The sequence below is a fragment of the Emys orbicularis genome, chromosome 4, assembly GCF_028017835.1.
Source record: "Emys orbicularis isolate rEmyOrb1 chromosome 4, rEmyOrb1.hap1, whole genome shotgun sequence".
Lineage (NCBI taxonomy): Eukaryota > Metazoa > Chordata > Testudines > Emydidae > Emys > Emys orbicularis.
The window spans coordinates 71,371,226-71,385,478 of record NC_088686.1 but is presented as its reverse complement, the minus strand read 5'-3'; the positions used below and the strand labels follow the sequence as shown (position 1 = coordinate 71,385,478).

Genomic DNA, 14,253 nt, shown 5'->3' with positions numbered 1-14,253 from the left:
CAACAAAGCCTGATCGAATAAGCCACTGCATGCATCTTCTTACAAGGAACTACACACCCATTTGCTTGTTTAAGCTGATCAGCATATTCTCATCTCCGAGAAGGAGAGATGGTGTATCAAAGCCCCCTGTGCAGACTGTGGGTTGGGAGGAGGAAGTATTCTACATTTGAGTGGCTATCTTAAAAAAAACCAGCATCTCGTTTTTGCAAGAAAAACCAATTTCACTGTCAGTTTCTTGAAAAAACTTGGGGTTTATTGATTTAAACTGCAAACAGTCGTTACAAAAGAGATTCTTTTAAATAAACTCACAAAGAGGAAAAAAAAAGCAATGTAGTGAACAGTAACGGGGGGAAAATTACATTCATTGTTTTCTTTGTGCCAGTCCCGTTCACCTCAACAAGGAAAACTCCAAACTTGGAATACAGAAAGGCAAAGACAAACTGCATTTGGAATGTCTTCAAATAGGCACTTTAAGCCAAAGGCTTTTGTCTCCTTTAAGAAGCTATCAAAAAAAAAAAAAAAAAAAAAAGGAAGTAAAATGTCTTCCTTCCATACTGTCTAACAACAGAGCTTATACACATACATTCTAAAGCCCAGGTGTGTATGACCTAGGAGGGGAGGGGGAGGAGGAGGAGGAGGAGGAAGAAGAGAAAAGGCAAAGGAGCACATTAACTCAATTTGCAGTCCAACACAAAAAAAGGGGGGAAATTCTAAAATAAATAATCCAAACACAGTTTTTGCATTTTTTTTAAATTAATTTTTCATTTTTTAAAATAAAATAACCAAAAAAGTGTAAAGTTACAAAAATGTCATTGTAGTATAATATATTAAACTGTGGGGGGAAAAAAGGAAAAAAGACACTTCACAATCTTAAGATTAATATGGAAGATCATAATTTAAACATAAAAGAATATATTCTATGGATTCATCATCCCGATAAATATGAACAAAATTAACAAAAAGCATAGGTTTCGGCAATAAATACGTTTTGATAAGTTAAATAAGCTTTTTTTATATTGTTGTGCAGTGACAAGCAAAATTTGCTCTCCAATTTCTGAAAAGTTATACAAAATTAAAAACCCAGAAAAAAATAATAAAAAGCTCGGCGTGAGTGCTCTAAGATAGATCTAATGTACTCTAGAGCAAAACCATTAAAGCGATGTCTACTGGAACTTGGAATACACGGAACTTGCGTGTGTGGAATGAATTCCATTTGCCCACCCCCTCTAGTTTTATTTATTGTTTGTAAAGATGTGACATGTATACATGGGGAACTTTTAGCACCAAAATCAAGTCTTTCATAGTCCATCTGGCTTTTCCCCCAATCACAAGTCCCACTCATGTTACAATCTTTGTCCATTCTCAGCTTTTCTTCCTGCAGACCTGAGCAGACCCCAGGCAAGATTAGTCTTTAAAGGGGGAATAGGGTTGGATGTTAACCGCTGTCCACATGCCCTAAGTCTAGCAGAAACTGGCCAATGGAAAGGGAGGGGAGAAGGAACAATGCATTATTGTGGCCAGTGGAGGGAGCAGTTGGTTCTGGATATTCCCTGCACATCTGGAAGTGCACAGAGCTTTAAAGGAGGCTGCTGGTGCCCTCTGCAGCCAGAGAGGTAATACAGTCACAGTGAAAATGTTCAAAGGCACTAATTTTGTAAACGGTTATTGCTTTTTATTGTAATTTGGCACTTAAGGTCTAAGCCAGTGAGTTGGCTACAGGCAAGTGGACAGCCTTTATGTTAACATCTAACCCTTAGATTGGGGGCATTAAGGAGGGGGATTCAGCTTAACATTGTAATAAAGGTGGGAGGAGGGCAAGAGGAAACCCCAGTTTAGTCATCAGAGATGGAGAGTCTGCTGAAGATGGGAAGACGTCTCGAGTTATCCAGGATGGGTGAATCTGAGCCACTGTGGCTGCTGCTGGAGCTGCTCAGATAGCCTTCCTGATCAGAGAGGGAGTCCTGAGGACTGGGGGGTGAGTCAAACATGTTGGGGGACTCAGACATGGGCCTGAAGAGGAAAGCAGTGGGTGAACCCCCACTGGTCACCTGCACCCCTATGCTGGGGGCAAAGAGAGTGGCCAGCTCCTGGCTGGAGAAGGTGAAGGGGTTGCTGGCACAATCTGGCAATGTGGGCGAGCCCAGAAGGTCATCAGCACTCAGCATGGGTGGTGGGGTGACTGAGGTGGGGCTGTCCAGCAGCCCATTGGCAGTGACACTGGGGAAGCCAGCAAAGCTGAAGCTGTGTTGGAGGCGGGGTCTGTCGGCGATGGTGGGGTCCCGGCCCCCAGCCACAGCACGGCGCTCCTCAGCATTGTGGATGAAGTGACAACGAGGCCCATAAGGGCAGAAACCGATGGTGTGGAAAGTGCGACACAGCTCCGTCTTGTACTTGGGGTGGCGGGTTAGGCTCCGCAGCTCATGGATGCCGTGGGCAAACTGGCACTTGTCACCGTATTTGCAGGCACCGTTCTCCTCAAAGGGGCGGCACAGCTCTGTCTTGTAGCGGCTCGAGTTGATTTGTCCCCCGGGCTGCTTCTGCTGCAGCAGGCGCTCGCCACCTTCAGAGAAGGAGCGGTCCCGAAAACGGCTTTCCCTGGGACCCAGCACAGGGGTCGGCTCCCCCTTGAGGCTGCTTAGGAGCTGGTTCTGGTGAAACTTGGAGTTGGGCAAGGTGACAGAGTGCCTCCTGGGGAAACCCCCGCCAGCTGGGGTGCCCACTGCCTTCCTATCCAACAGACACCCTCCAACACCTGAAGGGCTGTAGTTCAACATCTTGTTACTCTGTGGAGAGAAAAACAAGAGACAGTTAGTCACCCAGCCTGCTCCAGCTCCCTCCTGCAGCCTATTCCCAATGCAACTCATCAGTCAACAAGGTGACCACATCCAGCCCCACCATATCAAACCTAGCCTTTATCTTCACCAGCCCCATCTCTCTGCAAAATAACCCTGCTTCTAATATCCCACCTCCTAGGACAGCAAATCATCCTGTTACAGGGCACCCATTTCCCCAGGCAATGACCAGGTGCCCCACCTACCCACACAGTGACCCTGCAATACATATAACCTCCCCCACCAGAGGCAATAACTTGGGTGCCCCACCTACCCACACCTAGTGCTGCCTGCAAGAGCCAAACCCACTATTCTTCCTTCCAGAGTTACACAGTCCTCCCCTGCCGCAAGCAACTGCTCACCCCGCTCCACCTGCAGTCCCACAGCCACATCTCCCCCAGGTTCAGGACCCCTTCCAGACCCAAGAGCCAGTACTTCCTGTCATCTCTCTCCTCTTTTGAATTATTCCACCCTGTTCACAGACCCCTCTAGTGTCAGGGACTATTGTCAAAACCTTTTGAGAATTGTAGATTTTCTGCACTACAGAAAAGTACAGAAGCATTATCTGGGACAGTCCTGCTTCAGGGACAGGGCGTATGTGTGAGACAAATGGGTGGGGGCATGAGACTTTTTGGAAATGCACTAATGACTGATCTAAATTAATCCCATTTCTCTTGCTCCTCCAGCACAGCAATAGCATTTCATCTGATCCAGACCAGTCTTCACCCCTAACCACAAGAGGATTCCTTTACAATTAGCCTTTGGGCTGCAAGGAAAGTCTGGAAGGGATCAGGAACCAGTTACTTCATCTGCAAACTTAGTTTTAAATATTAAAAATGCTCTTTTGGGGAGAAAAGTTACACAGGTTTGCTACAGTTACTTGGAAAAGCAGAGCTTTTTTAAAGCTCTTCACCTGTCCAGATTAAACTTTTTTTTTTTTTTTTTTTTTTGGAAAGGGGAGGCACAGCCCTTGTTCACATTCATTGAATAGGACACTCCTAGCCCTGTTTTAGTAGTGCAGCTTCATTGTCAACTCTTAAAGTAAACAGGCAAAACTGAGTCAGTATAGAATTTCTATTTGTAATCATTCTACACTGATCATTTCAAAACATGGAAAAATCTAAGGAGTAGGAGGAAAAGTACTTTCTTGACTATCAGTTTATTGAGGGTAGACAACTCTGCTTTTGTTTCCCTTTTTAAACCAGCTCTGTTATAAATTAAGAAAAAGTGTCTTTAGACAGAATTTTGCTAAACAAAGGATAAATCCACGGGGGGTGGGAGGGAACAAAGCTGATCTGAAGGGGAGGAGGGAAAATAAGAAAAGTAAAACTGCATTGAGTGAATGGAAGCAGCTGTGAGTGCAGCACAGTGGCCTGCAAAGGTTATTAAAGGAACCTCATCACCAGATCGTTTTGCCCCCAAAGTAAATTTGCAGCTGTAGGAGCAGAAGCAGAACTAACTTGGAAAAATCATAGCAACAAGACCAGGCGTGTTACAGCAGCCTAAAACTTAAGCAATTAAAAGTGGCCGAGCAACAACTCGGAAGAAAAAGCTTTCTAACACGTTAAGATTCCTTCTACCAACTCCCCATGTCAAACAGCTCTATGAAGCCAGAGGTAGCTTTGACACACGCATATGCACACACAAAAAAGGAAGTTTTACATTTCCAATACTTTTAGAATCATCTCAGTTCAAAAGCACAGAACTCAGAGAGAAGGGAAACGTCCTTAACACGTTTAACAAAACTACTTGGATTCTTGGGATTTCATACCCGGAATCGTTAAACACACACATCTTCGCAAAATACAGCGATTAACACATTAGAAAAAATTCCCCCCCTGGAGGTCTGGTTGGGGGGAGAAAGAGGAGACAGTGAAAAAGGGAACAACTCACAAACAGTTTGGCCACATTAACGAGTTCTCTTTACAACTTCATTGAGCTCCAGAAGACTATTTGCAGAAAAGAAAAAAACAAACAAACAAAACAAACCACAGCCCCGGAAAGGCACTCAAAACATTTAGCAAGTTTGCTTGGCTGGGCATAGTCCTTCCTAGGGGCAATGAAAGGCAGGAAAGCCAGCCCGACGGGCAGGAAAGAGGTGAAACAAACCAGCCACAATCAGCTAATGAGGGAGAAGACCACAATAATTTTACTGCACGCAGCAACTGACTTACGATCGAGGCAACACAACCTCCCCTCGCCGCACGAGGCGAGCGCCAGGGTGGGCTGGCGACAAAGTTTAGTCCAAATAGGCACCGAACTTTAGTTAAAGAACAAAAAAAAAGCTCCATTCCCTAAAGCTACACGGGCAGAGGGGGCCGATCAGCCCCGAGCGCGCCGCCCAGGCGAGCCCCTTTACCTTGCACAGAACTTCGCTCAGGTCGAAGATGGTCGGGGACACCAGAGCCGTGGACATGTTGGGCGATCGCAGGGGGGCAGGAGGGCGGCAGAGCAGCACTAGCCCGGCGCAAGGGATCGCAGTGTGGGAAGTAAGGCACAGCCTCCAGCGCCCTGCTCCGAGTCCTTCCCCCCTGCTCTGCCGCCACGCCTCGCTCTGCCTACGGCCGGCCGCTCGCTTTCCCCCGCCGCTTTGCCTAAACTCAATTTATAAAGTTTGCAAGCTCCCAGCCCGGCCCGGGGAGGAGCTCGCGGCCCATTGCCAGCCGGGGAAGGAGGAGGAGGAGGCAGATGATTGACAGCGCGATTGACTCACCCCGCCGGTCGGGCCCGAGAAAACTTTCAAGAGGAAGGAGGGGGGGGAGGGCAAAGCCCGTTCGGAGCCTGCGCTGGGCTCCTGGTACGAGGAGGAAAGTTTTTCAAAGCTCCCCTCCCCCTCCCCGACGTGCATGTACAACTTGGTTGTGATTAGAAGGCGGGGGAAGGGCCCGCGCTCCCTTGTGAGTGCTGGAATTATGCAATGGGTGGTGACATCATTTGCTGCACCCACTTTGGGCTACTGCCCCCCCTCCCCCAGCTCAGCTTGCACTGAACTTTTGCAAAACGGCCCGGGCGGGAGCTGTGTCTTTGCAGCAGGCTCCGCGAGTGCCCAGATCCCCCGCCCCCCAGGTAGTTTCCCCGCTTTCCTTCTCGTGTGCAGGAAAGAAACGGCAACTTTAGCCTTTTGTAAAGGCAGGCAGGGTGTGCGCGCAAGAGTAGATGCGTAGTTGTGGTCGGGTTCGGGGTAGCAGACGAACAAAACAAAGCTGATCTTTGCAAGACTCATCTTCCTTTCTCCCAGCTGTAATTACCGTGAAACTAAAGAGGAAGGGCTGTTTGTGTTTGTTTGCAGGATATTGATTCTGTGAGCTAGGTAGTAACGTTTGCTTTTTTCGAGTGAAGCTCTTTCCTCTCTGCTGGACACCAGTTGCATGCTTATGTGTTGGAGGTTTCCCCCTCTCCCAAGGAGATCTATTTCCCCAGTAAAGCAGGGACCCAGTTTTCAGCTGCTTAGCAACACATTGGCAGATTTTTATTTAAAATGGTCTCTGCGATCAGATAGCAAGTGACACTGACAAAAAACGAGGCCCTGTCGATTTCCCCTCTTTGCTTGATCGAAAGCTGGAGTACTATTTTGTGTGTTTGCACGGGGTGCGCTTTCTGCATGAGTACCCGTTGCATTCTGTGCTCCCCTCCCTTCCCCTCTTTGAATGTAACAGATGGTTTTTCAGTCCATCTAGGTTTCATTTCACTCTTGTTATTAATTTTTTTCTTCTTTTGGCGGGATGACAAAGGAGCGGGGCACATGGATTGAAACATGACAGACTGACTTCTAAAAAAACAACCCGTAAACTTGTTTATCTGCGCTTTGCATCAGGAAAGCAACACGTTTGCAAAAGCTGATCAGTTTCCCCTCTGAAGTTCTGAAATGGAAGACTAGACTGAATGGAAATATTAAACTCTTAATTTCTTTCCTACATATTTCCATTTGTCCTTCCTCACCTCCTCGTCCTTTTTACAGTAAGTGTCACCCACTCCAGCCCTCAGATGTTTATTCCACAACACTTTTAACTCCTCGATCTGTTATGAAACAATGTGTGTGTTAAGTGCATTTTCCATTGCAATATAATTAGGTCACCTAATTATAAGCACGTTTCTTTAGAAAGGCAAAATTAGAGTATGAATCTCTCTGACTCTCCTCCTCCTGACAAATTTTAACAGGAACTTATTTAATCAATGTAAAATAAAACATCAGAGCGCACACAAACTTTAGATTTTACTTGTTTAAGCTTTAAGGGCTGCTGCTGAGCTGTGCATTGCATTTCACAACTATAAAAAATTATTTCCAGTTTGGGCTGGCTTGGATTTGTCTACTCTGATTTAAATTGATTGAATCCATTTTTAACATTGCTGCTGTCTTTGCATTTTTGCAGGCTGACTGTCTTCAAGTTGATTCACATCTCCCACCCCCTTAGTCTTATGGCTTTTTTTCCAATTTTTATTGAAAGCTGGCAGGCTCTGCTAAAGGAAATAACTCACATCCATATTAATTTAAATCATTAAAATATGTGTTTAGTCCTTAAAGTGGTGTTTGCTAATTTCTGCCTTTGCCCTCCACTCTTCCCCTAGTCCCCAAAGGGCACTTTTTAGCAATTTGAAATAATAAAGCTGGAGGGCGCGGGGAGGAGTAAAGTTTCTTAGCAAATAATCTGTTCCAGATTTTAGTACACAAAGAATTATGTATACTGATAGTGATGGAAGGAGCGGGGAGAGGTTTCTTTGTAACAAGCTTATGTTTCAAGGCGTCTAACCTGGGGCTCCTTAAATGTGAAACTTGTTGGGTCAAAACCTGCAGTCCTTACTCAGGCAACACTCTCACTGAAGTAAGTGGGAGTGCAACACTCTCACTGAAGTAAGTGGGAGTGAGAGTGTTGCCAGAGGAAGGACTGTGGGATTTGGCCCCCTGTTATTAATCCATCCAGACTGAGACTTGAACTATAAACTCCTCCTTAAAATGCATCTCACTATTGTACTGATGATTCTGCTTCCTCATGTAGCCCAGACTTCCAAGGAGAACTGAAACCCTAACTGCAGAGTCCAGAATGCAAGCCCAGCTAAAAGCACATTTAAAACTTAAAACAAATGATCCCTGTTCCCACTTCCTCTTCTGTTTGCTTCAGTCTCAGGAACTGGGCTTTAAACTTGTCTTCCTGGCTTTCCCCTCCTTCGATATCCAAGAACAGCCAAAATAACAAATCGAGAGCAAACACCCACAGAGTCGGTCCCTTCCAGATTTCTTTTTTTATTCTTTATTTAAGGCTAGAACACTAGTTCCGCTAATTTTCCTTCTCTTTCTAGATTCATTTTTGTTTTGTTTTTTGCCAGAATTGAGAAACAACCAGCAGAGAGAGCAGCTTGAACATGTTATTTTCTGCAGTTGTTTACTGGCTCTGTGGATGGTGCTTGTTCCCAGAGCTCTGAGCCTCTGTATAATTAAACCCTTTTTAATTGTTAGGTTGGAAACGTCATTCCAGGGACTTTCCAAGGGTTACCAAGTCCAAATGAGGAAGCCAGTACAGATAACTATTTCATGACTGACTTGCTTGGAGCCTGGCTTTTTCATTGAATCTGGTCTCCTGTACTTTATACAGAGCAACTCCGATTACTTAAATGTCTGAGGACGAGAGTGGAGGGTGTGCCACAGTGGGCACAATCCTGCATTCTTTGCACACCCTACCCACACGGATTTGAATGTGAGTTTTGGGTGCACAAGGAATGCAGGATTGGACTCTCTGTTACATGCCCCATATCAATCAACTCACCACATTGTATATATGTTATATTTAATATTATTGCACATATTTTGTGCCTTATATCAAATGTATGCAATAGGATATACATATACTTACTATGGTAACTGTAGCTTTCTGTTTCAAAACTTCTGTGCATTTAGGGTCAAATGCTGGTTGCACTGATGTCCAGTGAGAATTTTGATGGAATCTGAATTTAGGCTGTAAGAGCCTGACTTTCAGCCACGAGGCATGTCTGGATTTGTGCGCAAGCAAATCCCTCCTTTGAGCACGTGCCTGGATAAATATAAGCCAGACTCGCCACATGCACACACACAATGGGAATTTGTTGTGCACCTATGCACGCCTCTCTGGGGGCTGAAAAATCAGATATTTCCATTCTCAAATATAACATTACAATCACATTTTTGCAGTGAGTTTAATTGTGACTTTTGGTTTCTAAAAAGAAAGAAAAAAACCACACACTTGAGTAAACACATGGGTGTCTTTATCTGAATGTGAATCTCTCTGGGGTTCGCACTGTAGATCTTCAGTGCAGTGCACCTACCCTGCAGCTTAGATCGTGCAAATGGACTTGGGGTCAGCAATAAAGCTGCCAAATTTGTTGAGCCTCTTCTGCGGCCATCTGTAGGCCTCTTTTGTAGGTTCTGCTTCTGGAGTGCCATCACATAAGCCTTAATCATCAGATTCAGGCACCGCCCAACCGGTTGACTAGGCCTCCCTTCACTCTTTATTGGCCAAGCTCCCCCAGTGACATGGTTTTAAAAAGAGGGGGAGATGAGTCTTATCCAGTCCACATGCACATAGAGGAACATGGAAATTGCCAGAGTGGATCAGACCTATGGTCCCTGTAGTCTAGTATCCTGTGTCTGCTAGTGGTCAGTACAAGATGCTTCAGAGGAAAGGATGAGAAACCCCGCATTAGGCAGATGTGGGATAATTACTCCCCCACCTCCTCCACTACGTCTCCTCCTAATAATCCCTAATAGTTAAAGTTGGCATCTCAAAGGCTCCACCAGGTCTGGTGGCCTCGCTCCTGAATTACCGTTATCTTTTCATGGGACGTGATGACATCAATGGGAGTTTTATCATTGTCTTCAAGGGGCGCAGCATATATTGCAAATGGCTGTTAATTTCCAATTTTGTGCACTTTTGTTCAGATTTCAATGCAGAGAACCACAGTTTGCAAAATTGGAATTGGACATGTACTGTCATATTGTTTGGGCCGGGGGCAAAGACTCCAGCACAGGGAACTTTAAACTGATCTCTAACTGGTCTCATAACCAATGAACACTTTATTTCAACGTGCTTGCCTCAGATGGACCTGCAAGAATTGCATGCCTCAGTACATTGTTAAAAGATAGAGGAAAAATCCTTAGTCCTTACTCTGATTAACTCCCAGTGACTATAATGAGTGGTTAGCCTAAGGGCCAAGTTTAAACCAAATAAAGATTCAGGATTTGGAGCATGCAGAGTCTGTGATTTTCTAATTCTTACAACCATGGAGAGATTTGGTTTTCTGCAGAAATACCAAAATTACCAGAAGCACCTGTTCTCAGCTGAGAAGGTTATAAGCCCTTGAAAATAGGGGTTTCCTGTGTAATGAACGTGGCTTCTCAGTTATAATGCTTTAGTGTACACTGAGTTTAAACAGGCAGAGTAACCTTCCTATATCTGTTTCAGCTGGTTCACTGGAGTATTAATATCTTCTGGGGCACAGTGCTATTTTTGTGTGTTTTGGGGAATGGGTAAAGGTAGATTTCTTTTAGTCTCATGTACCCCCACTGTCTTTTTACACATTTTCCCCATTCCATGTACCAGTTCTTCAGCAGCCTTTACAAATATTGTGCATGGATAGGTGAGTCCAGGCATGCCTCTTTCTGTTTTTTCCCCTTATGCGCCCTTAAGGTTTGTTTGGTTTTTTTAAATCTGTTATTTTGGTCTTGTGTTCCCTATATGTAACACTTCTGTGTATCCATTGGGAGGTATGAATGGCCCAAGTTGGAAACCATTGCTTTTAGGAACACCCTCTGCCGGGCACTGCTGGCTCCTTGGGAAATGCCTAGCCTTCTGGTCAAAAGCAAAAAGGTATATTTGCAGCTGCTTGGTAAGAAAACAAACTCCCAAAGATACAGGAAAGTGCGTGGACGTGGTAGGAAGCGATGGGATTGCGATTCCTGGCAGCTTGGGTATGTAAACATTTATAAAAGAGAGAGAGAGAGTGTGTGTGTGTGTACTTTGCGGTAGCAGGAAACCCAAGTCGCCAACAGCATTATTTTTGCAGGAGTTGGAAGATCCAGTACCAGGCAAATATTAAAAGCTCTTAATCCTCCTGACTTTACACCTGTAAATAACATAAAGAACATCCAGCATGAGATAAATTACATGACATCTTTGCTAATCATTTCTGGGTTTTAGGATCTCAGTTTGCTGGTCACAAGAGGGTCTCATAGTTTCTTAGTAGCTCAGATACTTGAATCCATTTGGCCGGGGGGGGGGGGAGGGGGAGGAAGAGGGAGAGGCAGGAGGTGAGGATAGAATTTGCTCTCTGCAGAAAAGATCAAAATTATTTGAATAACTTGTGACAAACTTAGCGCTGGTGGCATTGACAAGATAGTGCGGTGGAAAATGCAGAGGTGTCATTTTGGCAGGCTATCGAGTAAGGAAACTTAATGGACATAAGTTATAATTTCCAGGAAATATTAATGCCATTAATGTATTTCCACATAACAGGACACTGAGCCTATACTTACGTTTGCTTTCTATGATTAATTTTCTTGTGGCCAATACATTGCCATGTTAAGTAGCTGTGAAGAGGGATCCAAACATGCTGGAGAGAGGGAAAAGCAGGCCCTAACTGCACAGCAATGGAAAAACAGTGGGTGATACAAGAAAAGAGTTAAAATCTGTGTCTGGAGCCCCTGCTGCCCATCTGTGTAAAATAAATGTGCTCCAGATGTCATCTTGGCCTTACAGCTCTGCTCTTACTTTTCCACTGTTTTCAGCATACTTGCCTTCATTTTTTTCTGGCTTTGTGCCTTCTACTATACTGCCCCCTATAGGCCAGGTTCACCATTGTCTTGCATCCTGTTGTAGACACTGTTTACATGAGTACAAAGTGGGTGTAGAAATCTTTACCATTCTGATTTGGTAGCAGTTTACATGCACTTTGCACTGGTGTACATAACTGCAGTGAATGAGGCTGTTTGTCTGTAATAGGCCATGTAGCCTCATCTCGTAGCCAGCCTCTCAGCTCTTCAAAACCTACATTTTCAAAACAATTCCTTCTTTCTTCTTTTTATTAATACCACCCACCCTATTGCTTGTACTATTGTCCTGTGTCTTATTTTGTGTTTGTTCTGTCTAGCTTAATTAGAGTGTAAACAGGAGGGAGCAGGTCTTATCACTGTTTGCAAAATGCTAGCAAGTTAATTAGGCCATATAAATGTTTTTAATATTCATAACAACATGGAAAGTAGGCCAGTTTAGTAAAAGAAACAGTGCAACCATATGAAGGTGTGGGAACAATTTCTCCGCTGCAGATTGATGTTGCACCATTGGTGAATTATGGCCTGAGAGCCAGCCTAGCTAGCCAGGGTTAGAGCACCCACACATAGGGGGAATCTAATGGCATAGAGCTGGCATAGTGACTCCTACACCACCACAGCCATCACAGCTTCCCTATGCCCCAGGAACTACCAGCTGCACTATCTACCCTTGCCGTTGGCAGCCAGTATCAGCTTTCAAGCTGCTGTAGGTTGTGTCTGAGAATTGGCCTGGCACACAAAAGAAGTTTTGCACCCCCACCCCCCCCCCCACACACACTTCGTTAGCTTTGCTCTGTGCTCACTGGCTGAAGCCGAGGATCTGGGCTGTGGTGCAGAGCGTAACAGCCACATTAGAAAAGGAAAAGCCATTTTAATAGTTTAGTTTCAACCTAGCCTGATTGGAGCTACCTTTGTTTTGTTCCGTGCACAAAGGGCAGTCAAAGACTCTCAGATACATGACTTTTATTTTAGATCAATGGAAAATACAACAACCCAAGAAAGAACGACAGTAAAGTCTCCATGAGAGAGAGCAAGTGGCACCTGCCGCAAATCTGAACAGAAACTGCTCTCCAAAATGGAGGGCCTCCCAGAAACTTAAAGGAGCAGTACACAGAAGACAGCACAAATTCCAGACTTCTTTCCAAAATCTCACTCCAGATTTATAAACCCATGGATGTTGTTCTATACAAATCTAAATGATTTAGATTTGTATAGAACCTCCCATCCAGGAGGAATATAAAGCAATTCAGTCACTATGTGCCAATATCTGCTCAATTACATTGGTGCAATTCCAATTGTGTCTGACAAATTTTGACCCATGCAATTTTCCATCCTTGGTCTTTGCCGGAGGTTGAATGTGCTAATGAATTTTTGCCAATGTTAAATATTTGTCAAGGTTTTTTGTTGTTATTTGTTTGAAACAACTCGAGTGCCTCCAGGGTTTGGGGTGGGATCTTGCTTCTTGGCAGGGATGTAGCACTGAGGTCAGGGTGCTGACTTTTTCTACCTGCTTGCAAATCCATCCAGATTTTGCCAATTTATAATCCTTTAGGGGGGAAATTGCATATCCATGATGGAACTTATTCTGCACTTGTTCCATAGTTTTCTGAACATTCCCATTGCACTGCATATGCTTCTAAGCCTCAGTGAGGTGTTTGCACCAGCCAGTCAGCTTGCTTTCCTGCCCATCCCATCAAAATGCCTTTTAGCTTGGGGGAAGGTGCAGTGGGCAGGGAGCCAAGTTCAAGTCTGGTCTCTTCTGATGAACCTCATGCCTGTGCATTTTGATGCAGTATTAAAATACATGATCACATATTTTTTCCACAGGATGGCAAGTGTTAATTTATGCCATTTGGGGATTACTGGAGTGCACCATGCTCCAGCCATGTTTCTGACACACCTCCTACATCAGGAGCTGTAAGAGGACTTGCTACACTGGCTCCTCTGACCATTGGGTAGATACAGGGATTTTCCCTTCCCTTTGTATCACAGAAGTGGTTCAAAGAGATTAGAACTGGGGCAGATAACCAGGGGCGGCTCTAGGTTTTTTGCCGCCCCAAGCACGGCAGGCAGGCTGCCTTCGGCGGCATGCCTGTGGGAGGTCCGCAGGTCCCACGGCTTTGGCGTACCCGCCACCAAATTGCCACTGAATCCACAGGACCGGTGGACCTCCCGCAGGCATGCCGCCGAAGGCGGCCTGACTGCTGCCCTCGTAGGGACCGGCAGGGCACCCCCCATGGCTTGCTGCCCCAGGCATGCGCTTGGAGCGCTGGTGCCTGGAGCCGCCGCTGCAGATAACAAAAGAGCCAATGGTAATCCCTCATCTGGAATACTGGGCCAGGTTAAGATTTACCACAAAGGATGTCAATTATTGCTAATTGTGGTGGTGGTTTTGTGATGTGACCCTCATCCACTGGGAGCCTGTTTGTTTTCATTACCAAAGAATGATGACGAATGCAGATTAAATTGAACACATAAAACTTCATGAAACTCTGTGAACTGCTCTGTCCACATGGCTAGGTTGCTTCTAGCCTAACTCTCTGCATTCCCTGTTCCACTGGTATCCCATCAATAAAGGTCCCCCACACCCAGAACATAGGCCCTCTAACTCCAGTTCCACTGATCATG

General features: G+C 45.1%; 1 protein-coding gene across 1 annotated transcript; it reads right to left on the bottom strand.

The window, feature by feature from the left end:
* Positions 1-231: 231 nt before the first annotated feature.
* ZFP36L1 (ZFP36 ring finger protein like 1) lies at positions 232-5,409 on the bottom strand. The gene is made up of 2 exons (XM_065403100.1): positions 5,191-5,409; positions 232-2,783 (listed from the first exon to the last, which is right to left on the bottom strand). The coding sequence occupies exons 1-2, from the start codon at positions 5,245-5,247 to the stop codon at positions 1,833-1,835; spliced, it is 1,008 nt and encodes a 335-aa protein (XP_065259172.1). The 5' UTR covers positions 5,248-5,409; the 3' UTR covers positions 232-1,832.
* Between the last annotated feature and the right edge of the window lie 8,844 nt (positions 5,410-14,253).